The sequence below is a fragment of the Durio zibethinus genome, chromosome 22 (assembly GCF_047325235.1).
Source record: "Durio zibethinus cultivar Kanyao isolate XHJ-2024 chromosome 22, ASM4732523v1, whole genome shotgun sequence".
Classification (NCBI taxonomy): Eukaryota; Viridiplantae; Streptophyta; class Magnoliopsida; order Malvales; family Malvaceae; genus Durio; species Durio zibethinus.
In genome coordinates, this window is record NC_143183.1 from 7,450,404 (window position 1) to 7,472,115 (window position 21,712).

Here is a 21,712-nt window from a genome sequence, read left to right on the forward strand (position 1 = left end):
ACACAAAATATCTAAAATAAACTTGCAAAAAAAATAGTTAACATTTATTAAATCAACAATTTATAAAATAGTTAAAACATCATTTTATGGAAAATTACAAAGTACAAATTAATTTTGATAAAAATAATTTCTAAAAAATTATTAAATAAATTTATTATCTTTTTTAGTCAATATAAATTTATAACATAAAACTTTTTTAAAATAAGGGATTTAAAAAGTCAGTTTTTTAAAAAAAATTTGTGGCTAGTTTTTTGGGGTAATGTTAACTATATTTTTTGTAAGAATAAATTAGCCAAAAAATAATATTATAAATTTTTTTCTCATGATGATAAAATTTTCTTATCTTTTAAGTTAAAAATTAGATTAGTCCCTAAGGCAATAATCTTATCACATCAACAATTTAAGATCATTGCCATTTAGGAATACAATTTCTAAATTGCTACAAACAAGATGATATAATTGCTGAGTATAGATCATCGTATTGTTTAAATGGATCATCCTGTACTAAAAATTCTCTTAAAATAATTTAATTTAAATACATTCAAACAATTTAAAAAATAGATTAAAATATTTAAATTAATATTGAGTTTGATCCAAATTTGCTAGGTCTAAGATAAATTTGGATTAGGCTTGGTCCTCTATCATCATTTTTTTTCCCTAGTGCCGCCTCTTGCAATTTAATCTTGAAATAACCCATTTCTCACCACATATCCTTTTTTATGGTCTCTTATCTTTGGATTCAAAATTTTTTTCCGGTTTGCTACTTAAGTTATTTGAGCCCGGATTATTTCAAATTTAAATTTTTATATTTTAAAATCAAATTAATTTAATTAATATTATTTCAAGTTAGTCTTTCGTATCATTTAAGTTTAGATTATTTTAGATTTAAATTCAAATTATTTTCAGTCCAAGTTTATCAAATCAGATTGGGATGAATTTTTTGTGTTGGACTCAATTTTATCAACTCTAGTTTTATCTATGCATGTCAAGATTTTATCTATTTCTCATTATCGAAAAGGAAATGCAACATATTTCCCATTATTGAAAAGGAAATACTACAAACTTCGATAAATTATTCATCCAAAAGGCATAGATTTTAACCCCAAAAACAAAAGTTACATATTCCCCAACAATCGATTAATATGTAACATATAAAAATGTTTCCTATCATATAATATATATACATTTGGTTGTAAATTGTAATATGCACCATGATGATTTTATTACCTTAGTTTCCATTAATTATTTACAAGTACTAACCAATTCGTAGAAGTTAAAAACTATTACCTCTTTCAAGTTAAAATGCTTGAATAATTGCCGCTTGAGTTTAGGTGAAGTGATGGTGGATGATAATCCTAGTTTTGAATATTTGGAGAGCTTTTTCTTGTACTAAAAAAAACATGCCGGAGTATCTTAAGGTTATGAGATGCTGAATTTTCTAATAAAAGCAATCTTACCAATAGTAATATGCTTATTGTGCAAGAAAAATGACTTAGGGATTCCATCGCACCCCTTGGGTTTATTTGAATGGTACCCCAACAATGCAGTTGAGAATAAAAAATTTCACTGCCCCTGCAATCTCTTATTGGAGAGAAAAGAGTTAAGTGGATTTGTGATATCATACTTAATCTCATCATTATTATTGTGTTTGCATTCATACAAATATTTACACTACAAATTTTAATTCTATTATTATAATATTCAATTTCACCGTCATTATTTTCAATATAATCGAAATCAATCTTAACACTAATTTAAATAGTTTTTAAAATATATCATTACCATCTATGTTACACATGTGTCGTTAAAGCATATTTTAAATTAAAATAATAAAAAATAAATACATGACAAATTTTTAATACCAATTTTACATATTAAAAACTTCAATTATGTGTATGAAATAATTTTCCTTATTGCCAACAGCTATTAAATATGCTGCTTTAAAATAGGGGCTCTTCAAAGTTCTTAAATTGGAAGCACTTCACATATAACCATCGTAGTATATTTATCAATTACAATGTAAAATTGTATGAAATCTATTAAAATTTTATGTAGAATATATATTTATAAATGGTGAATCTCTACATAAATTTATATTATGATTGAACAATTATAAAATTATAATAAAAAAAAATTATAGTTGATATACTCCCAAAATATCCAGCTAATTAATTATCAAAATGTTAATATAAAAGAAGATGGGATTAAAGTACTTTAATGCTTATGGCTATCAATATGTACTAATATCTTTAGCCCCTTCACTATTCAAAGTTTATTCTTAGAAGACCTACAGCCGTTATAAGGACGTTAATCTAGCTGCCCATATGCACTGAACATGACTTTTTTCTTATTATATACGTTGAAATATCTATAAGTTTTTGTAATATAAAATCAAATAATTCTTTTTTATTCGATAAAGTACATTGTCTATTTTTTTCTAAAACTTAAATTGAATTAATTTCTTTTTTTTATTTTACTTTTTAAAAAGCAATGCAGATTGCAGGACTTTCCTAGAAGTTGATTATATGATCTTTTGGAATCCCAATTTAATCATGATTACGAGGATTAGGACGGTGATTATATCATTCAAGAACCCTAATTTAATGAACTTTCGATGTGTTTCAATCTAATAGGCTCAACTCTGCATTTTGTTAATTTCTAGGAGGCCAGTGGGCTGTGACATTCGTTTCATCTTCATGCAAATTGCAAACCTACTTTGTCTTTCCTTTGCCACATTTTCTACTTTCACATTTCTGTTGCACGTGGAAATAATTCCTGTTGGTTTCTTTATGCTATCTTTAAAGAAAATGAAATAAGTACTTACTAATTAAAAGAAACAATTTGTGACCATCCCATGCTAATAATCATACATATATTTGTATCGAAAATAATTGAATTACAACTTAATTCTGCAATTTTCACTTATCAACTTAAAATCTTATTAAGTAAATTTTTAAAATACGATCAAGGGTCTTTAAATTTTGTTGAGTTTGATTTTTTAATAATTTCAATTTTGTATTTTTTTTTTTTTTTACATTGACTTAATGCATTTAAAATTTTATCAATTTTTTTTATATAATATCATAGTCTATCGATCAAATTGAACTCTTATTGCAGGTTTAAATCTTCTAGCAATAATTTTATATATTTCAAGGCTAAATTGAATGGGATTTTGGGGAAGAAGAATTTATATATGACATAGCTTAGAAGTAGGCCATATCCCAAGCTGGCTCAAGTGTTGGTGGAATGATTACAAATCGTACCTATAGCAATTAATTTGATCATAGATATGTCTCTTCATATGCTTTTGCTTGAAAATTATTTTGTATTGCAAAGGAAGGCCGTCACTCACAATATTGGAATGATGGTAATGCTCATTCCAAAACTTTTAGATTAAATATATATAGCCCAAGAAGAAACCAAACAACTCTATAATCTTTGCGTGAAAAGAATATATAGACTTTTATGAAGCCTAAGTCCCTTCTTCCTTCCATGCATGCACGTGCTGTTCCTCTTTTTTCTCATGAAATTTTCTTTATGTTCCACTTGCATGAATTAATGACAATATTGAACTAGAGTAGTTAACATTAAGCATTGGATAAATTTAATTAGTTCCATGGAAAATAATTTAATCGATCACTTTTAAAAAATTTAATCAAATTAATTGATTTTTTATAATATCGAATCAACATAAAATCAGTTGACAAAGTCAAAATTTTTAATTTTTTCACCATTCTTTTGTCATTAACTTTAAATAATAATTTTTATCCAATAAAACTCATCTTATAATTTTGCCACTAATTAATATTATATTTGTCATTCTTAAAATACAAATAAAAATATTTTTATATAAATAATATATATTATATTTAAAATTTCATTTAAAAAATTAATTAATTCAATCAGTTCAATTATTAATTTTAAAAATAAAAAACAATTAAATCACAATTACTGAAACCAAACTAACTTGGCCAAATACAATCGGTTGCCATTGTCCCCTAAATTCGTCTAGCCCTAAGATTCAAACTTATCAAGTTTGCTAACTTCATTTTCTTTAGCTGTATTTCATATATGCTAGATTTGGTGATCAAAAGAGACGGACTCCAAATGGCACCATGCACGTGCGGCACCTCTCTTTTTCAATGAAAATGATGAACCACATTTTCCAAAGATCAGTCATGAATTTCAAGAATAGTAGAGTACTTAATTAGCTGTGTGTGATGCGCTCATTTCTGATGCTATAGTTGACAAAAATCTAAGAAATGAACTTTAATTCTATGGTCCATGAAACAACTTGTTCCAATGCAATTAGAACATAGAACATAGATATATATATATATATATATATATATATATATAGTTGTGGTTCCAAATTCCAACTCTAAGATCATCGAGTTCCTGATGTGTACATATGTAGATTCAAGAAGCTCTTTACTAATACAAATTTATATCTACCTAGTTGTTACAAGATCAGCTAAGTTTTCAAAATCTAGCTTTCCTAGAGCTTAATACCGCTTTAATTTCCATGTCTAGAAAACTGCAGCCCTTGCTAATTGTCCAGCAAAATCTTGGCCCATTACAATATCTATCTCTGGCATGGCATCCTATAATTTATTGTTTTGGAGCACAGTCACAGCCTGTACTTGGGACTTCTAGGGGCCTCGAAATTAATTTCATAACTGGTTGATTTAGTTCCAAATATGCTGTTTCATCGAGAAAAAGAATAGTGCAACTACAAATTTATAGTAGGATTCATAGTAGCAAATCTCAATAAAACTAATCTTGACAGTATATCTTTGTGATTTCAGAAGTTAATTATTAATTAATGAACATGACAGCCAAGAAGAATGTTGGAATATTAAGGTATTGTATTATGAACATCAACTTATAACCTAGCAATAATACAGTACTGGGTTGGAATTGAATAACTGGAAACAGGTAGCAACTGGTCTTAAGTGCAGCTGCCTCCTTTTGCAGCAGAACTAGCTAGAGATTGAACCAAACTTATTGTTACCTGATTATGATGGTTTATGTCTTAAGCATGTGTAGTGCAGAGATCAACGGAATTTCATTAACAGAATTCACCCTTTTGTTATGTTTAAACATTATATATCAATTTAAACTTTTTAAGTCTGATAATTAGTTATTATGGTATAAATGATACAAAAAAAAAAAAAAAGACTCCAAAACGGTGTAGTTTAAAATTTTAGTCAAAACTTATTGGTTTGACAAAAGCCAAAAATTATCTTAGGTGTTTGGCTCGTTAACACAAAGTTGACACGGCAATTCTTGTGTTTTACACGTGTTTGACAAACACGAAGTAAACTCAACACAAATACATAAATTGTCAAATGTAATTAGTTATTATCGTACAGAACCTATTTGTTTGTCCTGAGAGTTTAAGGTTTCCTAATGCATCTTGTTGTTGTTTAAAATCAGTTAATTAGAATGTGAGGACATTTCTTTTTGAGGAAATTGTAAGTTTTTAAGTTTTTCTGAAGCAATGCTGGAAAAAAAGGGGATAGAAACAGCTGCAATTGCAGTTGTACTTGCTTATGCTTTGTCAGTTTAAAGGTAACAAATTAAACCAGAAAGATGAATTGATGAGAGCGACAATGTTAAATTATGTGAAATTGGAAAGAAACCAAAATTCCTCAAGTGTCACACCATGGCTTCGTTTATTATAATTTCTTCACCCAATACGCGTTTTCCTGAATTCTTTAAGTCTGTGGAATGTGTAGCCACTTGAACATGGGCCCAACCATCTAAAACATCATTGGAATTTGAAAATTTGTGGAATGTGATTCCATTTGGGGCTGGGATCCATGACATCGAGATTGTTTTGGTTTCAATAATTTAGTAGTTAAAACGTTTTTAAGCCATAGAAACTGTGATTTTGTAGGGCTCATTTCCTTGGAATACAAGATAATCAAACCTGCAGGGTAAAAACTCTTGAGTATCATAGGGTAACCCATCACTATTTCATCCAGAAAGGGGAAGCCTAGATGTACTGTTAATTGGTAATTGGTCTCTGCTTAATCCAGTTCTTAGGATCATGCAACAAAGGCAAAAATTTCAGCTCAGAATTGCAATTGATGATTGAGACCTGGTTCATGAGACAAATGTGGCTTTGCAAACTAATATAGCATTTTACCAAGAACAGCATAATACATTCAAAATAACGATGGTGATGTTTAGCAGCTACAACCAAGCCTAGTTGGCCAAAGGTTGCTTAAAGCTCAACTTGCTAATAAAATTTGACATGCATGTCAGATTGATGTGAATTTAGGTCAAAACAGCATCAACTTGAGCCTGGCTCTGGAGCAGTTGTATCAAATTGGAATTAGCTCTATGAAAATTCAGTTCAGTTTGATCTTAGAATGTGAACTCGAGCTCTGCTAATTTGACACAAAGTTGTCAAACATGGTGTTCTTTGAAAATTTTCAAAGCTCAAATTTAATTATGTGTTGCTTTGGTAAGCCAATCACTCGAGATAAATCAACTCAATACTTGAATTATCAAATCAGAGATAGGTAAATATTTCCTTAACCACTCTAAATTTCTAGTAAAATTAGGATTTGATTGTTGGTCCAAATGAAGTGGAAAAGATCCTGGTCAATGTTTGGCTTCATTTAAATGGTTGCTCTGGTACTCTGGCCAAAAAAATAAAAAAAGCTAATTACAGTACTAGAACAAGTTTTTTTGCAGCTGAACCAAGTTTATCTACAGGGTGTAAAGTTTACTGGCCCCTTCATTGCATTTATTATGTGATTCTTCTAAGAATTCAACCAACCTCCGAGTATTCAGTGAACCCTCGGAGCATCTTTCCTAGATTCAACCGGATGGACTACTCAAAAACTGAACGAAACCAGCAGTTGATCCAAGAACACGTATAAATGTCACCAATGGTAATGAATTTCTCGTGAAGACCATGTATGGCTGCAGCAGCCACTGGTCAACTCAACTCCCTCGAGAATAATTTTCGGAGATTTCTTGGCCTATTTAAGTGTTAGTCATTCATATAGACTTCATTAAACATTCTATTTGGCAGGTAAAGATATATAATTACTACTTAGCATCCAACTTGCCCTGTTTATGACTTCTTTGAAGCTTCAAGGCAGCAATATCATCTTAATTAATGAAAGCAAGTTTAACAGAAAGATTGGCCAGAAGAGCTGGACCTCAGGACTGAAAGCTGTGAAGCTTAAGCCTGCATTGAAGCTAGACGGATAAGGCCACATTTCAACCAGGGAAAGACTTAGGTGAATTTCGTGATGTTCCCTATTAAATAAAAAATTTAAACCGAGATTGAAAGGTCCTTGTTATATAAATCAAACATAATATGACCGTTGCTTTTGCATAAGATACAGACAGAAAGCTGGCTTGCTGCTAATAATTGGTTACTCTATGCTCTACAGCTTAGAGTAATTAGGTTGAAAGATATTTCCTTTAAAACTGATATTAATTTCTACTAGGATTCTGGTTAGGATATATTCATTTCTTATGTTGCAAGGAACCAAGATTATAACTTTCATATAAAATGAATGTGCTGAAAATTTTGATCAGCAGTGTTTCTTGATTGATTATTTGTTATTTTGTCCATTGGCTTGTCCCTAACAAGTCCATAAATGTAAGTATGAGAAACTCATATAAAATATTTGAGTTGGGGTTGATTTAATTATGCATAGTATCAAAGTAATAAATAATAGCAGGTGGCTGGAAGCTTATCATTTGAGGCTGACCCTAAAAGCATCGTTTTCAAATCCCAATCACATGCTACTCTCTCTCATGACCAAGGCCCTCTCTATTTAACCCCCTCCATCCCTCTTTCCTTCTCCACACACATCATTTCAAACAAATTCCATTTTATTCTCCTCTGCATACTCCTTGTCCTAGCCCATCTTACCATATACATATCAAACCAGTTTCTTCCCTTCCCTAAAAACAATATCTTCATTATTCTTTCTAATCTTTCTTTTTTGTGTTTCCCTCAAAAATTTGGCTGCTAAATATTGTTCAAAACCTGTCCCTCTCAATCTATTTTTCGAACTTTTACCATACCAAAAAGTCAGACATACACACATGTCTAACTCCTGCTTTAACGTACCGACCATGTTTCAAACATTTGGTCCTGAGGACCTTTTCAGTCGTCGATGCATATGGGTGAATGGACCTGTGATAGTTGGTGCAGGTCCCTCAGGTCTTGCTGTTGGCGCTGGCCTTAAAAACAAAGGTGTGCCATTCATAATCCTTGAACGAGCAAACTGCATTGCCCCTCTTTGGCAGAGAAGAACTTATGACCGCCTTAAGCTTCACCTTCCTAAACAATTTTGCCAGCTACCCAACTTTCCATTTCCAGAGTACTTCCCTGAATACCCCACCAAATATCAGTTCATAAACTATCTTGAATCCTATGCAAAACACTTTGATATAAACCCACATTTCAATGAGACGGTGCAATCTGCCAAGTATGATGAAACTTTTGGTCTGTGGCGAGTCAGAACCATTTCAACAGGCGGGCCTAATCCTGTTGAAGTTGAATATATTTGCAGGTGGCTTGTAGTAGCCACAGGAGAGAATGCAGAGAAAGTAGTTCCAGAATTTGAAGGCTTGCAAGATTTTGGTGGCCATGTTACACATGCTTGTGACTATAAATCTGGTCAAAGTTACAGTGGAGAGCGTGTTCTAGTAGTTGGCTGTGGCAATTCGGGCATGGAAATTTCTCTGGATCTTCGTAACCACAATGCAAATCCATCAATGGTTGTTCGAAGCTCGGTAAGTGAAAATATTTCACCGAATCATGGTATGCTACGAGTAAAAATATTTCAAAAGATAACCATGTCCTTTTTACTTGATCAACAGGTCCATGTATTGCCAAAGGAAGTTTTTGGTAAATCAACTTTTGAATTGGCAATAACAATGATGAAGTGGCTACCCCTGTGGCTTGTCGATAAGATAATGCTCATTATTGCGCGTCTAATACTTGGAAATATTGAAAAATATGGTCTGAAAAGGCCTTCTATAGGACCTTTAAAGCTCAAAGACACTGCAGGAAAGACTCCTGTATTGGACATTGGTGCATTACAGAAGATTAGATCTGGAGAAATCAAGATTGTCCCTGGGATAAAAAAGTTCTCCAGGGCCAGAGTTGAGCTTGTAAATGGAGAAACTCTTAACATCGATTCTGTTATTCTTGCAACTGGGTATCGAAGCAATGTTCCTTCATGGCTCAAGGTGAGGCAAATTCTCTATGTTTAATTATTTCAGATTGATGTGTTTTTCTTCCTTTTTTTTTCTGTTCTGGGATTCATGTGACAGTTATGGAACGCTGTGACTCTCTTTTTAGATTCTCTTCCTCCCTTTTATTTTTGTTTTATACTTACTGTCTTTTTAACTGATTAAGACATTCACATGTTTTTTGAAAATTCAGAACCGCTGTCACCATTGTTAGTCTTGTCTGATGGTTTGCTTTTGTCTTATTCATGGATCAAAATTCTGATTAGTTTATAATATTTTGAGAAGCTTCTTAAGTTATCAAATTGTATTTTTCTTCAGATTAGGTGTTGTATACTAATAATAGGAAACAATGGATTAACTTGCTTCTGTCTCCCATAGTAAACAAAATAAGGTAAAAGAAAAAAAGGGAAATGAAAGGTTTTTTCCCCACTCTGTCATTTTCTTATCATCTATGATTTGGATATCTAACAAACAAGCAGAACCTGGCAGTTTTCATTTTTCCTTGTTTGGTTATTGTCAACCGGATTTTTGGCAATCTGTCAAGTAGTTTAGGTTCTGCTTCTTCTCAACACATATTTCTTTTAAATATATATATATATATATATTTGAGGCTATTAGAATTTGAATCTGGTTACTGAAATTAAATTTAGCAATCTATCAACGGATGACATGGCTGTATTATTTTTGAATAATGTTTCTTTTTTTTTTTTCTAAATAAGAGATGAGTAAGTCTAATTTTCTCTGTTTTCCGAACGGTTGTGATTTACAGGAAAATGAATTCTTTTCAAATGATGGAATCCCAAAGAATCCATTTCCTAATGGGTGGAAAGGCAAGGACGGGCTATATGCAGTTGGGTTCACAAGGAGAGTACTTTCTGGTGCATCTTTGGACGCCATCAGTGTAGCTCATGACATTGCCAAAAGCTGGAAAGAAGAAACAAAACAGAAGAAAAAATCTATGGCAGCAAGGCATTGAAGATGCATATCACATTTCTAAAACTCTATGACCATTTTGAAGTAATAATGTTAAGGAAAACTTTTTTTCTTACCTTTTTTTAAAATCTGCTCTAGTTCTTTTATTTGGCAATTGATTGATCAGAACTATGATCAATTTGTGCAGAAAATAATGTAGAGCATACATAACACAGGAAGTAGCTCTCTCCTAGAAGGAAAAGAAAAAAAAAAACCCAAGATTTGCCAATAAGTAGGCATTTTATTAATTTTTTTTACAAAGGAAGATGAGGCTAATTTACTTTTTTTTTTTTTTTTTTGGTATTTGGTCTATTCTATAAAAAAAAATTTTGCACCACAACATTAATAATTCACAAATCAATGGGAAGTTAATCCTATTGCCCTTTTCCTATCTCTTTTTGGTCCAACAAGACTTTAATAACTACAAACTGATGGGCTCTACTCACCTAAGGCCCATTAAATATGGTGGACCGCAGGTCCATTAATCCTAGCAATACAAACCTCCTCATGGCTTGATTCTGACTGATTTTTTTTTAAATTAGAAACATGGCTAAAGCCCACAATGAGAAGAAAGGATAGGAAAATCTAATCTCTGAAAAATGAAGTGTGTCAATGCAGGTGCAAGCACAGACGAGAGATTGAACAGTTTTTCGTTCTTTATCTGCAGGTGATAAAATGGTAACAAGACTCGTTCTCATCTTCTAAAATTAGTTCACGAAACATGAGAATGGATTATGCTAATTATTTATTCCCAACCATCAAATCGTAGATTTTAATGCCCTTGAATTGAACACGTACCTATGCCTCTGAGTCAAACAGGTTCAACTTTCTGTTGGAATATTTAATACCTAGCTTCTGCTACGATTTCTCAACATCTTTTGTTCACATTTTTATCTCTTTGAAGCCAAAACAAGCTGATATTATTTGTTTTCACTGAAAAAAAAAAAAAACCCAACCCTTTAATTATGAATTATAATTAGATGTGATAATTTATAATCTAATAAAAAAATGATATGAAAAAAATTATAAATAAGACAATTTAAATTCGATAAATATCATATACAAATTTAGTCAAAAAATATATTTAATATGTTAATAAATTATAATATAATAATTTTTATATTTTATACATATTTCACACAAATCAAAGCGTAATATACATAAACAAATTATTAAATCTAATTATAATAATTATTCGAATTACACATGAAATTTAGCTCCATTAGCTTAACATTGTAACTGTTTAGGAACTCTGAATTGCAACTTCTAGGAAGCCAAAGTTAAGAAAATGATTATCCTATTAAGTATAAGAAAATGATTATCCTATTAAGTATAAGAATAAGATTATCCTATTAAGTATAAGAAAATGATTATCCTATTAAGTATAAGAATAAGATTATCCTATTAAGTATAATAAGCAATCATATATGTAGGAGTTGCTAAGCATGTCTTTTCAGAACTACAATCCAGCCAAATGCAGCAAAGTTTTTCTTCTTTTTCCCATGATTCACCTTTTTTTCTCCACTCTGGTTCAACTAGAGCTGGCTTCCCATTTGACATTGAAAAGTAAGGAGAAAACTTCCACTTTCTACCAAAAAAAAAAAAAAAAAAAAAAAAGAAATAGACACGCCATATGACTACCCATACTGTTGATTCAAACTTGTAGAAAGACCTTTAACTCAATGGCCCCTACAGAAATTCTTCAACACCGCATAATCTAATCTTCCATATAAAATATTTGATGTACTGAGTCTCATTCCTCGTAACCATCTGAAGGTTTTTCTTGCTAAACTAGTTTCAAGCAAAAGGAAAAGAAAAGGCAAAGATATGACAGTCTGAAAATTGTACTTCTTCTAGCCTGCAACATTAAAACTTCCAACCGTGCATGTATGATCTCACTACTCCTAAACCCCTTACTTGGACATCACAGCTACCAAGAAAACAAGATCACATGGGATGGTCATATCCTATATCTCTTCTCACTTCCGGGGCAGGCAAAGACCCATTCCTTCTTGTTGGATAGTAAAAGAGTGACTGTTTTAGCTACTGATAACTGTTGCATAGTAATTCTACATTTTTTTGTCATGAATGGATAGATACATGCATATATACTTGCATTTCTATGCATTGAATGCATGTTTTGCTTCTGCATGCATGAATGGGAGAGAAAAAAAAATAATTTAATGCATTTTGAGCCTCAGATTTTGATGTCAGACAGAGGGCTTTTTCCAAGTAACTGGAGAGCAAAAATATTAACATGTCCGTGTTCTTAAACATAATTCTCAAATCATGATTAATTCAATTCTAACTTCTAAGGATTAAAAGCTCCCTAGCCTATAAATATTCTGTCTTTATTGAAAGAAAATATCCAAAATTTCATGAAAAAGAAGCACATTTAAATATTTAAACCAAAGCATTCTTAGATACTATGAATCAAAACCCGCCAACAGAAAACAACCAGAACTTTGAGTCAGTAAGTTCATCCAGGCCGGATCATCCAAACCAAACTGAAACCAACTAGTCATGGCTCTTGACTGGACGACAAACAGAAGCAAGCCTTTTAATCCATAAGAAAAAAAGTGCAAATCATCATAAGATCAATCCATATGGTGTGAGGCTAAACCAGGCTAGATAAAGAACAGAAGCTGCTTCTCAGAACCTCAGAGACAAGTTGCAGAATATCATTTTCAACATTGATGGATGCCCAAAAATGTAAATTTGCTTCTCAGAACCTCACATTTAAGTTGCTTCTTAGAATTTCATTGGTGGTTTAACATGTGCATATACAATGTCAACGAAACAACTTTAGAATTATATAAACCATAAAACCAATCTACAGCAGCAATATCATCTCAATTTATCAGAACTTGTGAAAGAAAAAGAAAAAAAAAATTAAGAGAAGAGACAATGCAGGATACAATGTGCTACTCAAAATTTGCCAGCTGATTGAGTCTCAAATGCTGATCAATTAATGTTATATAAAAGCAACCAAAAGATTAAAAAGTTGATTTTATCAATTAATGTCAAGTCGATTTTCATAAAACCTTGTCAAAGTTATGCATTCAACTCATAGAAGATTGAAAAATAGTTCAATGAATCATTGAATTAAACTCGGTCATTTCATTTTTTACTTATTGCAACTCTTTGCTTTAACTGAGGAAAGAGGGGGAAGGGGGGATTTGGAACCGAGATTGAGCCATAATTGAAATTTTCCGATTTGCAACTCTTCTATGTTTTTCCCTCTTTTTTTTAATTCTTGTTTTTAGGAAATAAAATATTCACTAACAAAACAAGAAATTCCAGAGAAGAAAATATTTGTTTGTGAAGAATATGTTAGTTTTCCTGAAACCAACACGATTCACTATATTACCAGAAAACTGGCAACCATTATTTTCTCAGCCGATATGGCATTTCCCAGCCAGTAATGCAGGACAGGAGGATACAGAGGAAGATGGTACATTGACAACCAAAGTGATTTTTATACAAGGGCAACTAATTCATTGGTCAACTAACAGGCCTCAAGACACTGATATAGCCTAATGTACACATGACTTCATTTAGATCACAATATCATCAGATAATACACTAGCATTCTCATTAAAATAAATTTGTATGTCACATCATGGAGGGAAACTTTCACCATCGAAAGGTTACTCATGGGTAAGCATTTGATCAATCTGACCATTCTGGTTGTATCCATCCACAAGTTTCTTTGCGTATGAAGGGATGTGTCTATCAGCTCTGCATGTATTTGACATTTTCAAAATTAATAGCAATCCTGATTGATGGCACAATACAAATTAGTTGCTCAGTAGATCATACCTTGGTTTCCCCCAGGTGCGGTTCACATACAAATAGTTCCTTATAGTATGGTAATCAAGTGAATAACGGGCGAATTCCAGACCCTTTGGTCCAATCTGAAAAAAAAAAGAGAAAAATTAAGAATAAATTACATATTCAGTTGGCTTTCCAGAATAACTGCATCACATGGAAAAATCCCTTACCAAGTTTAGGACAAAAGCTATCAAATTTCCAATAAACCTAGGTGCAGGTTGAGAAGGACCCTTTCCTGAAGGCAAAAAAAATGCCTGAATAACAAAATTATTATAAAGTGTGGTGGCTGTTAATCATCGAAATATAGTTTAGTTCATTTTGAAGAAAAACAAAATAAGAGGAAAAAATTATATATATCAAAACTTCTATAAGTACTCGATACACTCCATCTGCAGTAGTTGTATGAAGAAATTAATATCCAGTTTTACTTTTAATATACAGAAATAAGCTTGAAAATAATTCACTTAGCAGCATAGATTGATTTATTCACAAGACCTGTACCATATTTCCTTGAAAGTCAGGCTTATGAACTGCAGCTGAAGTGAAAATAATTTTCATGGTTAAATGGAAGACATCATACATACCCAACTTAGCATTATCATCTGCTTTTACAGTCTCCATAACAAATGGTTGCCGACTACCCTGAAGAAAAAATTTTTGAAATCAGTTCTTTTCCCCCAATCTTATAGCAGCTCAAGAGGATATAGCTTAGAATTTTACACTACTAGTTGTTGGAGTGATTTCCATAAGGTTCTCCACCAAACTCAGCATTTCTCTGCCACGCTCATTTCTACAGTATAAAGCATTGAAATGAGAAATCAGCTCTCTTGAGATTGGAAGCAACAAAAGTATCATTACCAATACAAGAATGCAAAAACTAGATGAAAATGATAATGTCAATGTTATAAAACCAAAGAAAGAAATGCATGGAGAGAGAAGAAAGAGGAGGGGCACAAGTAGCTAGCTCTAGCAAGCAGCTTGTTAACTTGATGTCATAAAGTAATGTAGCTCAATAATTTTTATTCAAAATTGTTCAATAATCAAAAGCAAATCTCCAAACATTATAAAACCTAAATATGTAAGTTTCAAAACTCTAGTTTTAAACCCATAGGAAAATAAAGCCCACTTAGCCCAAATAAAGACTAATAAAAGTTAAACCAACTTAGCCCAAAAAACAAGTCTACTAACGAAGTAAATCCTATTTCCTAAATTTATGATATAAAATAAACATTCTTCCAAAACTGGGAAGAGAGTTCTTCATCATAAGGTACCTGACTGTAACATATTGAGGGTGCTGTGTCATGCTGATTCCAGAATATTTTGGTACACCCATATATCCAACCACCAGATCCTGCGTTGGCCAAAAAAGAAAGGATTATTCCAAGTTGATTCAAGTCAGCAACAAGTGCAAGAAAACTTCCTTGGAGTCTCTATGATCAAATATTAACCTCGCAAGATCCGACATAGATATCAACTTAGTGTGTGTAGTACAATATCTAGCAACATGCTGGCAATTTTCGGTTAATCAGAGTTGTGAAAACCCCTGACCAGGTGAACCTGGAGAGAGATGGAGGCAAAGAATTGCATGGATTGGGGATACTAATTACTCACTAATTAACATAATAAAACTCTTTCCTTTTAAAAAAATAAAGAAATGGAAACCAATGTTTAAGAACTGAACTAATAACCGAAATATGAAAAAAAAAAAAAAAAATGAGTTAAGGGTCAAAGACTGATTGATTAAACTCCGATCAACTATAGGTTAAATCATGTTCTCAGCAATCATGCGAAAACAACTTGATAGCCAAGTAGATGATTCATGGATTTCTCATAACAAATAAGGAACAAATCTAATTATGTTGCACTAAAAGAATCCATAGACAACTTAGATTTAGAGGCAATTATTAACCATGCCATCATAAAATGAACGAAAGTAATTTCACTGCCCTCCCGTGTAAAGATATTAAGTAAATAACAGAGGTAATCCTCTAGCACAGGTTATAAAATCCAGAATATAAGCTTTGCTTAAATAAATAAAACTCACTGCTAATGCGTTTGTGTAGTCAAAACAGCTGCAAAACACATGAAACTTTGGCTAGTTAGAAAAATGTTCTGCGTGATGATAAACGTGATATAACAGTTTTACAACATATCTTAATAACTAGAAAGAATTATATCATTCCATCCATTTAGATGACCTTTTCATGAAGAAACAGTAAGACCTACCAACGACAGTTGGAGAAATTTTTGGCCCACACAACTTTTAGGCTTTGCTTGGTAGGATGGATAGAAAAAGGGAAATATAGAAAATTGAAACATGAGAAAAATGGAAAGATGGAAAACATTTATATGACCATTTAGAAAATTTTTCTTTCTATTAGTGTGCTTGGTAGAAAAGATGGAAAAGTTGAAAGCAAATATTCTTTCCATCTATTGCTAGGTAGAATTGAGAATTGGAAAGAAAATAAAATTTATACTATTTTATAATTATAGCCTTTGTAAATTAAAATGGAAAAATAAAATCTAAACATGATAGACAATCTTGTAAATATGTCATACTTGACTCACACCTCTTTCATTATCTCTCCTCTTATCTTTTCAAATGTAAATAAAATCTAAGCAAATATTATTTCCATCTATTGCTAGGTAGAATTGAGAATTGGAAAGAAAAAAAAATTTATACTATTTTATAATTATAGCCTTTGTAAATTAAAATGGAAAAATAAAATCTAAACATGATAGACAATCTTGTAAATATGTCATACTTGACTCACACCTCTTTCATTATCTCTCCTCTTATCTTTTCAATTAGGAATGATTTGTTTCCGTGAATAAGGGTGGAAATGGTCATCTTTCCTATTTTCTTTCGTCCCATTTCTCTCTTGCAAAGCACACCCCAATTTCATTTTCTTTTCTCTTTTCCACTCTCCTCTATCCATCCTTCCACTTTTCCACTCTACCAAGCATTTTGCCTAAAGAAAGGCCAAATTTGTTAAATCATAAGGAGACAACAGGAAATTACCTATAGCAAGATGGAGCAATGACATCAACTAACTCGTTTGCTGGTAGACAGAAATAAGGAACCTGCTTTAGTTAAAAGTTGAAATGGATGAAGCAGGATGAATGCAAGAACCAGAGCAGATTGAAAGTACAAGAACTTTGTTACCTCTTCAATATGGCCATCCATATGCTTTAGGTGGACCTAGCAGAATATAACAATAGCCATATAAGAAAACAAAACAAGGTGTATTGTGCTTTTTTTGGTATTTATATCATGCCTTTTGGAATGGGTCACAAGCAGTTGAACAAATACTCAAAATTAGCACAATATTAACATTTAAGTAATCAGACATCAACCTGGATTGATGATATAAAATGTTAGTCCAAAGCTCTTTTAAGATAAATGGCTTAGTCACTGAATTTATTGATATCTATTATGAACAAATGAAAACCAACTATAATTACTGTTTATCCCAATGACGGCCAATTAACAACCGCAACAATATAATGTAAGCTTTTTTAGATAGTGTTAAGGTGAAAGGCAAGGGATATACCATTAGTACAACCTCAGGGCACCATGTAACCTAAAGCTCACACCTCTCCTTAATTTAAATGCATTGAGACTTTACTACTACTATAAGAACTATGTGCAGAATGTTGTTCTCAATGATATGCTTCACTCCACAAACAAATATCTTACTATGCGTAACTTGAGAACAAATAAAAAGAGTTTTTCAGCACAAACCTTGTAATCTTGCATAAACTCGTAATGCAAAACAGTTTCTGGATCACTACTTGCCGCCTTTAGAAACTTATCAAGACCTTCTCGAGTTCCATTATCAACTGTTGAATAAGGGTGTTCATAATGACTGAGATATGTCCCATAATTCAGGTACTAAGCAGCCAAAACTAATATTGTGCTTATCACTTATCCATCTAAGGCCTATGAATTTAGAAGAGATAACTGTGCAATGATGAAACTATAAAACCTGACTGTTACCAAAGTGCATAACCTCGAATAGTTCTAATCTCATAGTAATTGATAGCAAATCTAGCTGAAAATCATTCAACTTCTTTTAGTACAGAAAACTGATTTTGTATAGGTGAATATCTAATAAAACAAAATTCCAGATGAACTGTTCATAAGTTACATAGGTATTAGCTAGATTTGTCTAACATGGTTTCGTAAAATTAAAGCTGCAAGGATTAAAAAGAACAAAAAAATAAAATAAAATAAAATAAGATGCTATAAACTTTCAATTACCACAATTGGTGCCTAAGACATAAAGCTTGTCCAAGTTTAGATGGTGCTCCACAGATCTTAATGCTGCAGTTTAAGAAATCACTCTGCATTACCATAGTACAAGTCATAATATAGAAATAAGCATAAATAGAAACTGTTGGTATATAGCATCAAAGATACCCTGCACTTGGCACCCCACGCCACAGAAAAGGAGACGCTTTACCCCAGCTGCCTGTATAATTGAAAATATGACCGATCAATCTCAGTTAACTTTTACACTGGAAAAAAAAAAAAAAACACAATTATGAGAGCTTTTGATACATACAACAAATTAGCAATCAGAAAATGGTAGAAATAACAAAAGAAAAACAACAAAGTATAATAATCATTAAATATATTATTCATTGATTAGAGTTGCTTTTTTAAGTGTCATAGGAAAAATGAGTCACCTCATCTTGCTACTTGACTAGGCCCTTTTGGCATTTTCATCACTTATTTTTTTCAGTTTCTATGGAGGTTGGGAGTGAGGTAAGTCAAATGGACACACTTAAAAAATGCTTTTAAATATAAGCTAACAAAGACAACTTAACACCATCATCCATGGTTTTTAAGCATAAATGATGTATAAAGCTTATAAAGTCCTCCACAGGTAGCATCAAGAATGCAAAGCACCTCAACCATGGCAAGGGTATTCAGATTGGGAGACAATGTTGGTTTGACTCCTTTAGCAGCTAAAACTTCATCTGGTGTCCTGTTGCAAGCAATGAGTCAAAAGGAAGAAATTTGATATCAGAAGGTAAAATAGGTAACACAACCAAGTCAGTAAATTCAAATTCGGAAAAGGGCAATAAAAACTAACCTAGCCAAAATGGGCCTTGGTGACAATCTGTCAGCTGGATCACTGCATTATAATAAAATTTCAGAAAACAAAAAGGCAAAATAACATTGCATAGTCAATTATAAACCATGTCTAGCTCATCCTTAATCAATTAATAATTGTTCCTACCTCTGAACACAAATAACAGCCTCAACCATGCCTGCTTTCAGCATTTCTATTGCAATAGTTGTAACTATTCCCGTCCACTGAGCTCCTAACAATTGAGAAAGTTGCAGATTGCATGAAAGTTAGGCTAAAGATCGAAATTATGGATGATACAAATTATTATGACCTCCCTCTTCTTCACCACCCTTCTCAGTCAAGGTTTTCCTTTATTTGTTTTTTAAAGAAAAAGATATGGTGAGAAATAAAAAGAGGGAAAAAAATCCATGCACTGCCTTTTTTCCATTTATTTCACCTTAATTCAGATCATTTTACATTTATCAATAGGCTTTTTAATGCTGAAAAAAGGAAAGAGCTAGAAAATCTCATATTATGTAGGTACACTACATTAGAAAACATAACATATGGGCAGATCATTATGATTTCATTTTAGAATTTCCAAAACTAGCACCGATCCACCTCCTGGGCATATTTAAATTGCACCCAGCACTCCCTCAGTTCAGCAGAATACTCTCATTTCTACCCACTTTTAAAGTTATAAGGAACATTTTGACAGTTCATAATTGAATTCCAGCTAACAAGACCTGGTTGCTAACAGTATTTCAAAATATTGACCTTAACCTCAAAGCTACTTTAGGATGATCTTAAGAAATATTCCCCTTATTTGTAAAATTAGGATGTAGGATTGATGCACAAACATAACAAAAAAACACCAAAGAAAGAATTGTAAAACTTTAACAGAACATAGGAAGTTTTCATAATTTAGAAAGACATACCTTCTACAGGCTTAGTTTTACGAGCATATAGCAGCTTTTCATAAACTCCTAAATATGTCTCATCCATGGAATCTGATTTCCTCCCTCTACCATGAACTACAGGTTCTAAGCTCTGAATGTTAAAGTAAATTAGTCAAACTTCTTGCATAAACATCAAATAGGATTCAAAAGAATTGAAATTACCAAACAGGCAAATACATAATTTTGTTGACAACTTGAATATCATATAAACCAATGAAAGAAGGTTAAAAGGTAGCAAGAAGTCACTAACTTATGCCACTCTAAATCTTCCGTGGGGATACATGCTGTCAAATTCTATTTAAAGCAAAATAGAAAGTAGTTTCCTAAAGCAATATATTTAATAAGTTACTAGTAAATCCTAGAAATAAGGTTTTCATAGGACCTCCCTTTTCTAAGTAAGCTAAAGCTACTATTAGGTTGTTGCCTCAGCCACTTCAAAAAGGAGCATTTAGATGCAACTAAATAGACATGTCAAACGGTTAACCTGGCTCACAATTTAAAATGGGCAAGCAAATCGGAATTAATGTAAAGCTTTGCTCTCATAATAGTTATTGTCCAAGATAACAACCCTAATAATATTTTCAATCACGTTTTATGGTCAAATTATATTTATAACTAAATTAGTATTTTGAAAATGTGATTGCTTTATCAACCTACCATCTTCCTTCCATTATTTCTTATTAACATTTTTTTATGTATGTCCTAAGGCAAGCCCTTTCTAATCTTTCAGACTACTTGCAGAAGGAACATAAAAAGTATATGAATGACTTACTTCAATTTTGGACATTCCATCTCCCAAGAAAGCACAAGCATTCTTAACATGCGCAATGTAATATGTATCACACAACCCACACCGACTGCCACATAAGTCAGCAAAAAAAAAAAAAAAAAAACCAAACAAAAATAAAAACCAACAAACAAAGAGTAAAAGAAAAAAAAAGAATGATGTGTGTTAAAAAGAAATTAAAGAACCTGCAATGGTCTTTGGCTGGATAGATACCTCCTGGAGCTACAGGCTTAGAGCGTTTCCTCCAGTCTTCTCTCAGCTTCACTGTTTTCTTTGCATTAGTGTCTGACTCTATTAAATAAAAATAAATATATAAGTTATAAATGCGATATGAATGAATGCGTGCATTTTAAGTGTAAAAATTTGAGGGTACCTTTCGAAGCAGATGAAGAAGAAGAAGCATAAGAAAATATGGGTCTTGAGAAACTGGGAATGAGTGAAATCATGACAGGCAGCAGAAACACAGAAACTGAAGCTCCAAAGAAAGTAGAAAGGAACAAATGCATGTAGTTTGCACCACATATTTATTATGGATTATCTTCCCACACTCTTTCATTAAATTACAAAAATGACCAGTATTGAATTAAAAAACATTTATTATACTACAAGTTGTCAATGCCAATGCCTATTTTAGTTTTAGATTAATTTAGAATTAAAAATAAAAGTGATTTTTTGTATTTGAAATTATTTTTTATTCAATTTCAATATTGAATAATAAAAAATATTATTTTTTAGCTTAAAATTTTAATTTGCAAATCCAAATTTAAAAAAAAATAAAGAAAAGGTATTTTTGCATTGGATTGTAATTTTTATAGATTTTTTACTATTTTATATATATCTTT

The 21,712-nt window shown here is 31.9% G+C and overlaps 2 protein-coding genes across 4 annotated transcripts; one reads left to right on the plus strand and one right to left on the minus strand.

Annotated features, from left to right (window-relative positions):
• Positions 1-7,777: 7,777 nt before the first annotated feature.
• On the plus strand, positions 7,778-10,509 carry YUC3 (YUCCA 3). Its single transcript, XM_022905320.2, has 3 exons — positions 7,778-8,775; positions 8,863-9,234; positions 10,007-10,509. The coding sequence occupies exons 1-3, from the start codon at positions 8,083-8,085 to the stop codon at positions 10,211-10,213; spliced, it is 1,272 nt and encodes a 423-aa protein (XP_022761055.2). The 5' UTR covers positions 7,778-8,082; the 3' UTR covers positions 10,214-10,509.
• A 3,014-nt stretch (positions 10,510-13,523) lies between these two features.
• On the minus strand, positions 13,524-21,394 carry HCAR (coenzyme F420 hydrogenase family / dehydrogenase, beta subunit family). Of its 3 annotated transcripts, none has more exons than XR_016332158.1 (19): positions 21,244-21,394; positions 21,056-21,161; positions 20,856-20,940; positions 20,063-20,174; positions 19,293-19,377; positions 19,146-19,187; positions 18,959-19,037; positions 18,467-18,518; positions 18,308-18,370; positions 17,789-17,886; positions 17,210-17,245; positions 17,066-17,127; positions 16,088-16,115; positions 15,315-15,394; positions 14,764-14,833; positions 14,628-14,685; positions 14,214-14,297; positions 14,032-14,126; positions 13,524-13,950 (listed from the first exon to the last, which is right to left on the minus strand). XR_016332158.1 is itself a non-coding variant. In XM_022906237.2 (19 exons), the coding sequence occupies exons 1-19, from the start codon at positions 21,374-21,376 to the stop codon at positions 13,860-13,862; spliced, it is 1,440 nt and encodes a 479-aa protein (XP_022761972.2). In that variant the 5' UTR covers positions 21,377-21,393; the 3' UTR covers positions 13,524-13,859. The 3 variants fall into 3 exon arrangements, 2 of the variants coding, with proteins under 2 accessions (XP_022761972.2, XP_089608143.1); XM_022906237.2 differs by having other exon boundaries at positions 14,214-14,278; positions 21,244-21,393; XM_089752017.1 differs by lacking the exons at positions 20,856-20,940; positions 21,244-21,394 and having other exon boundaries at positions 14,214-14,278; positions 21,056-21,156.
• Between the last annotated feature and the right edge of the window lie 318 nt (positions 21,395-21,712).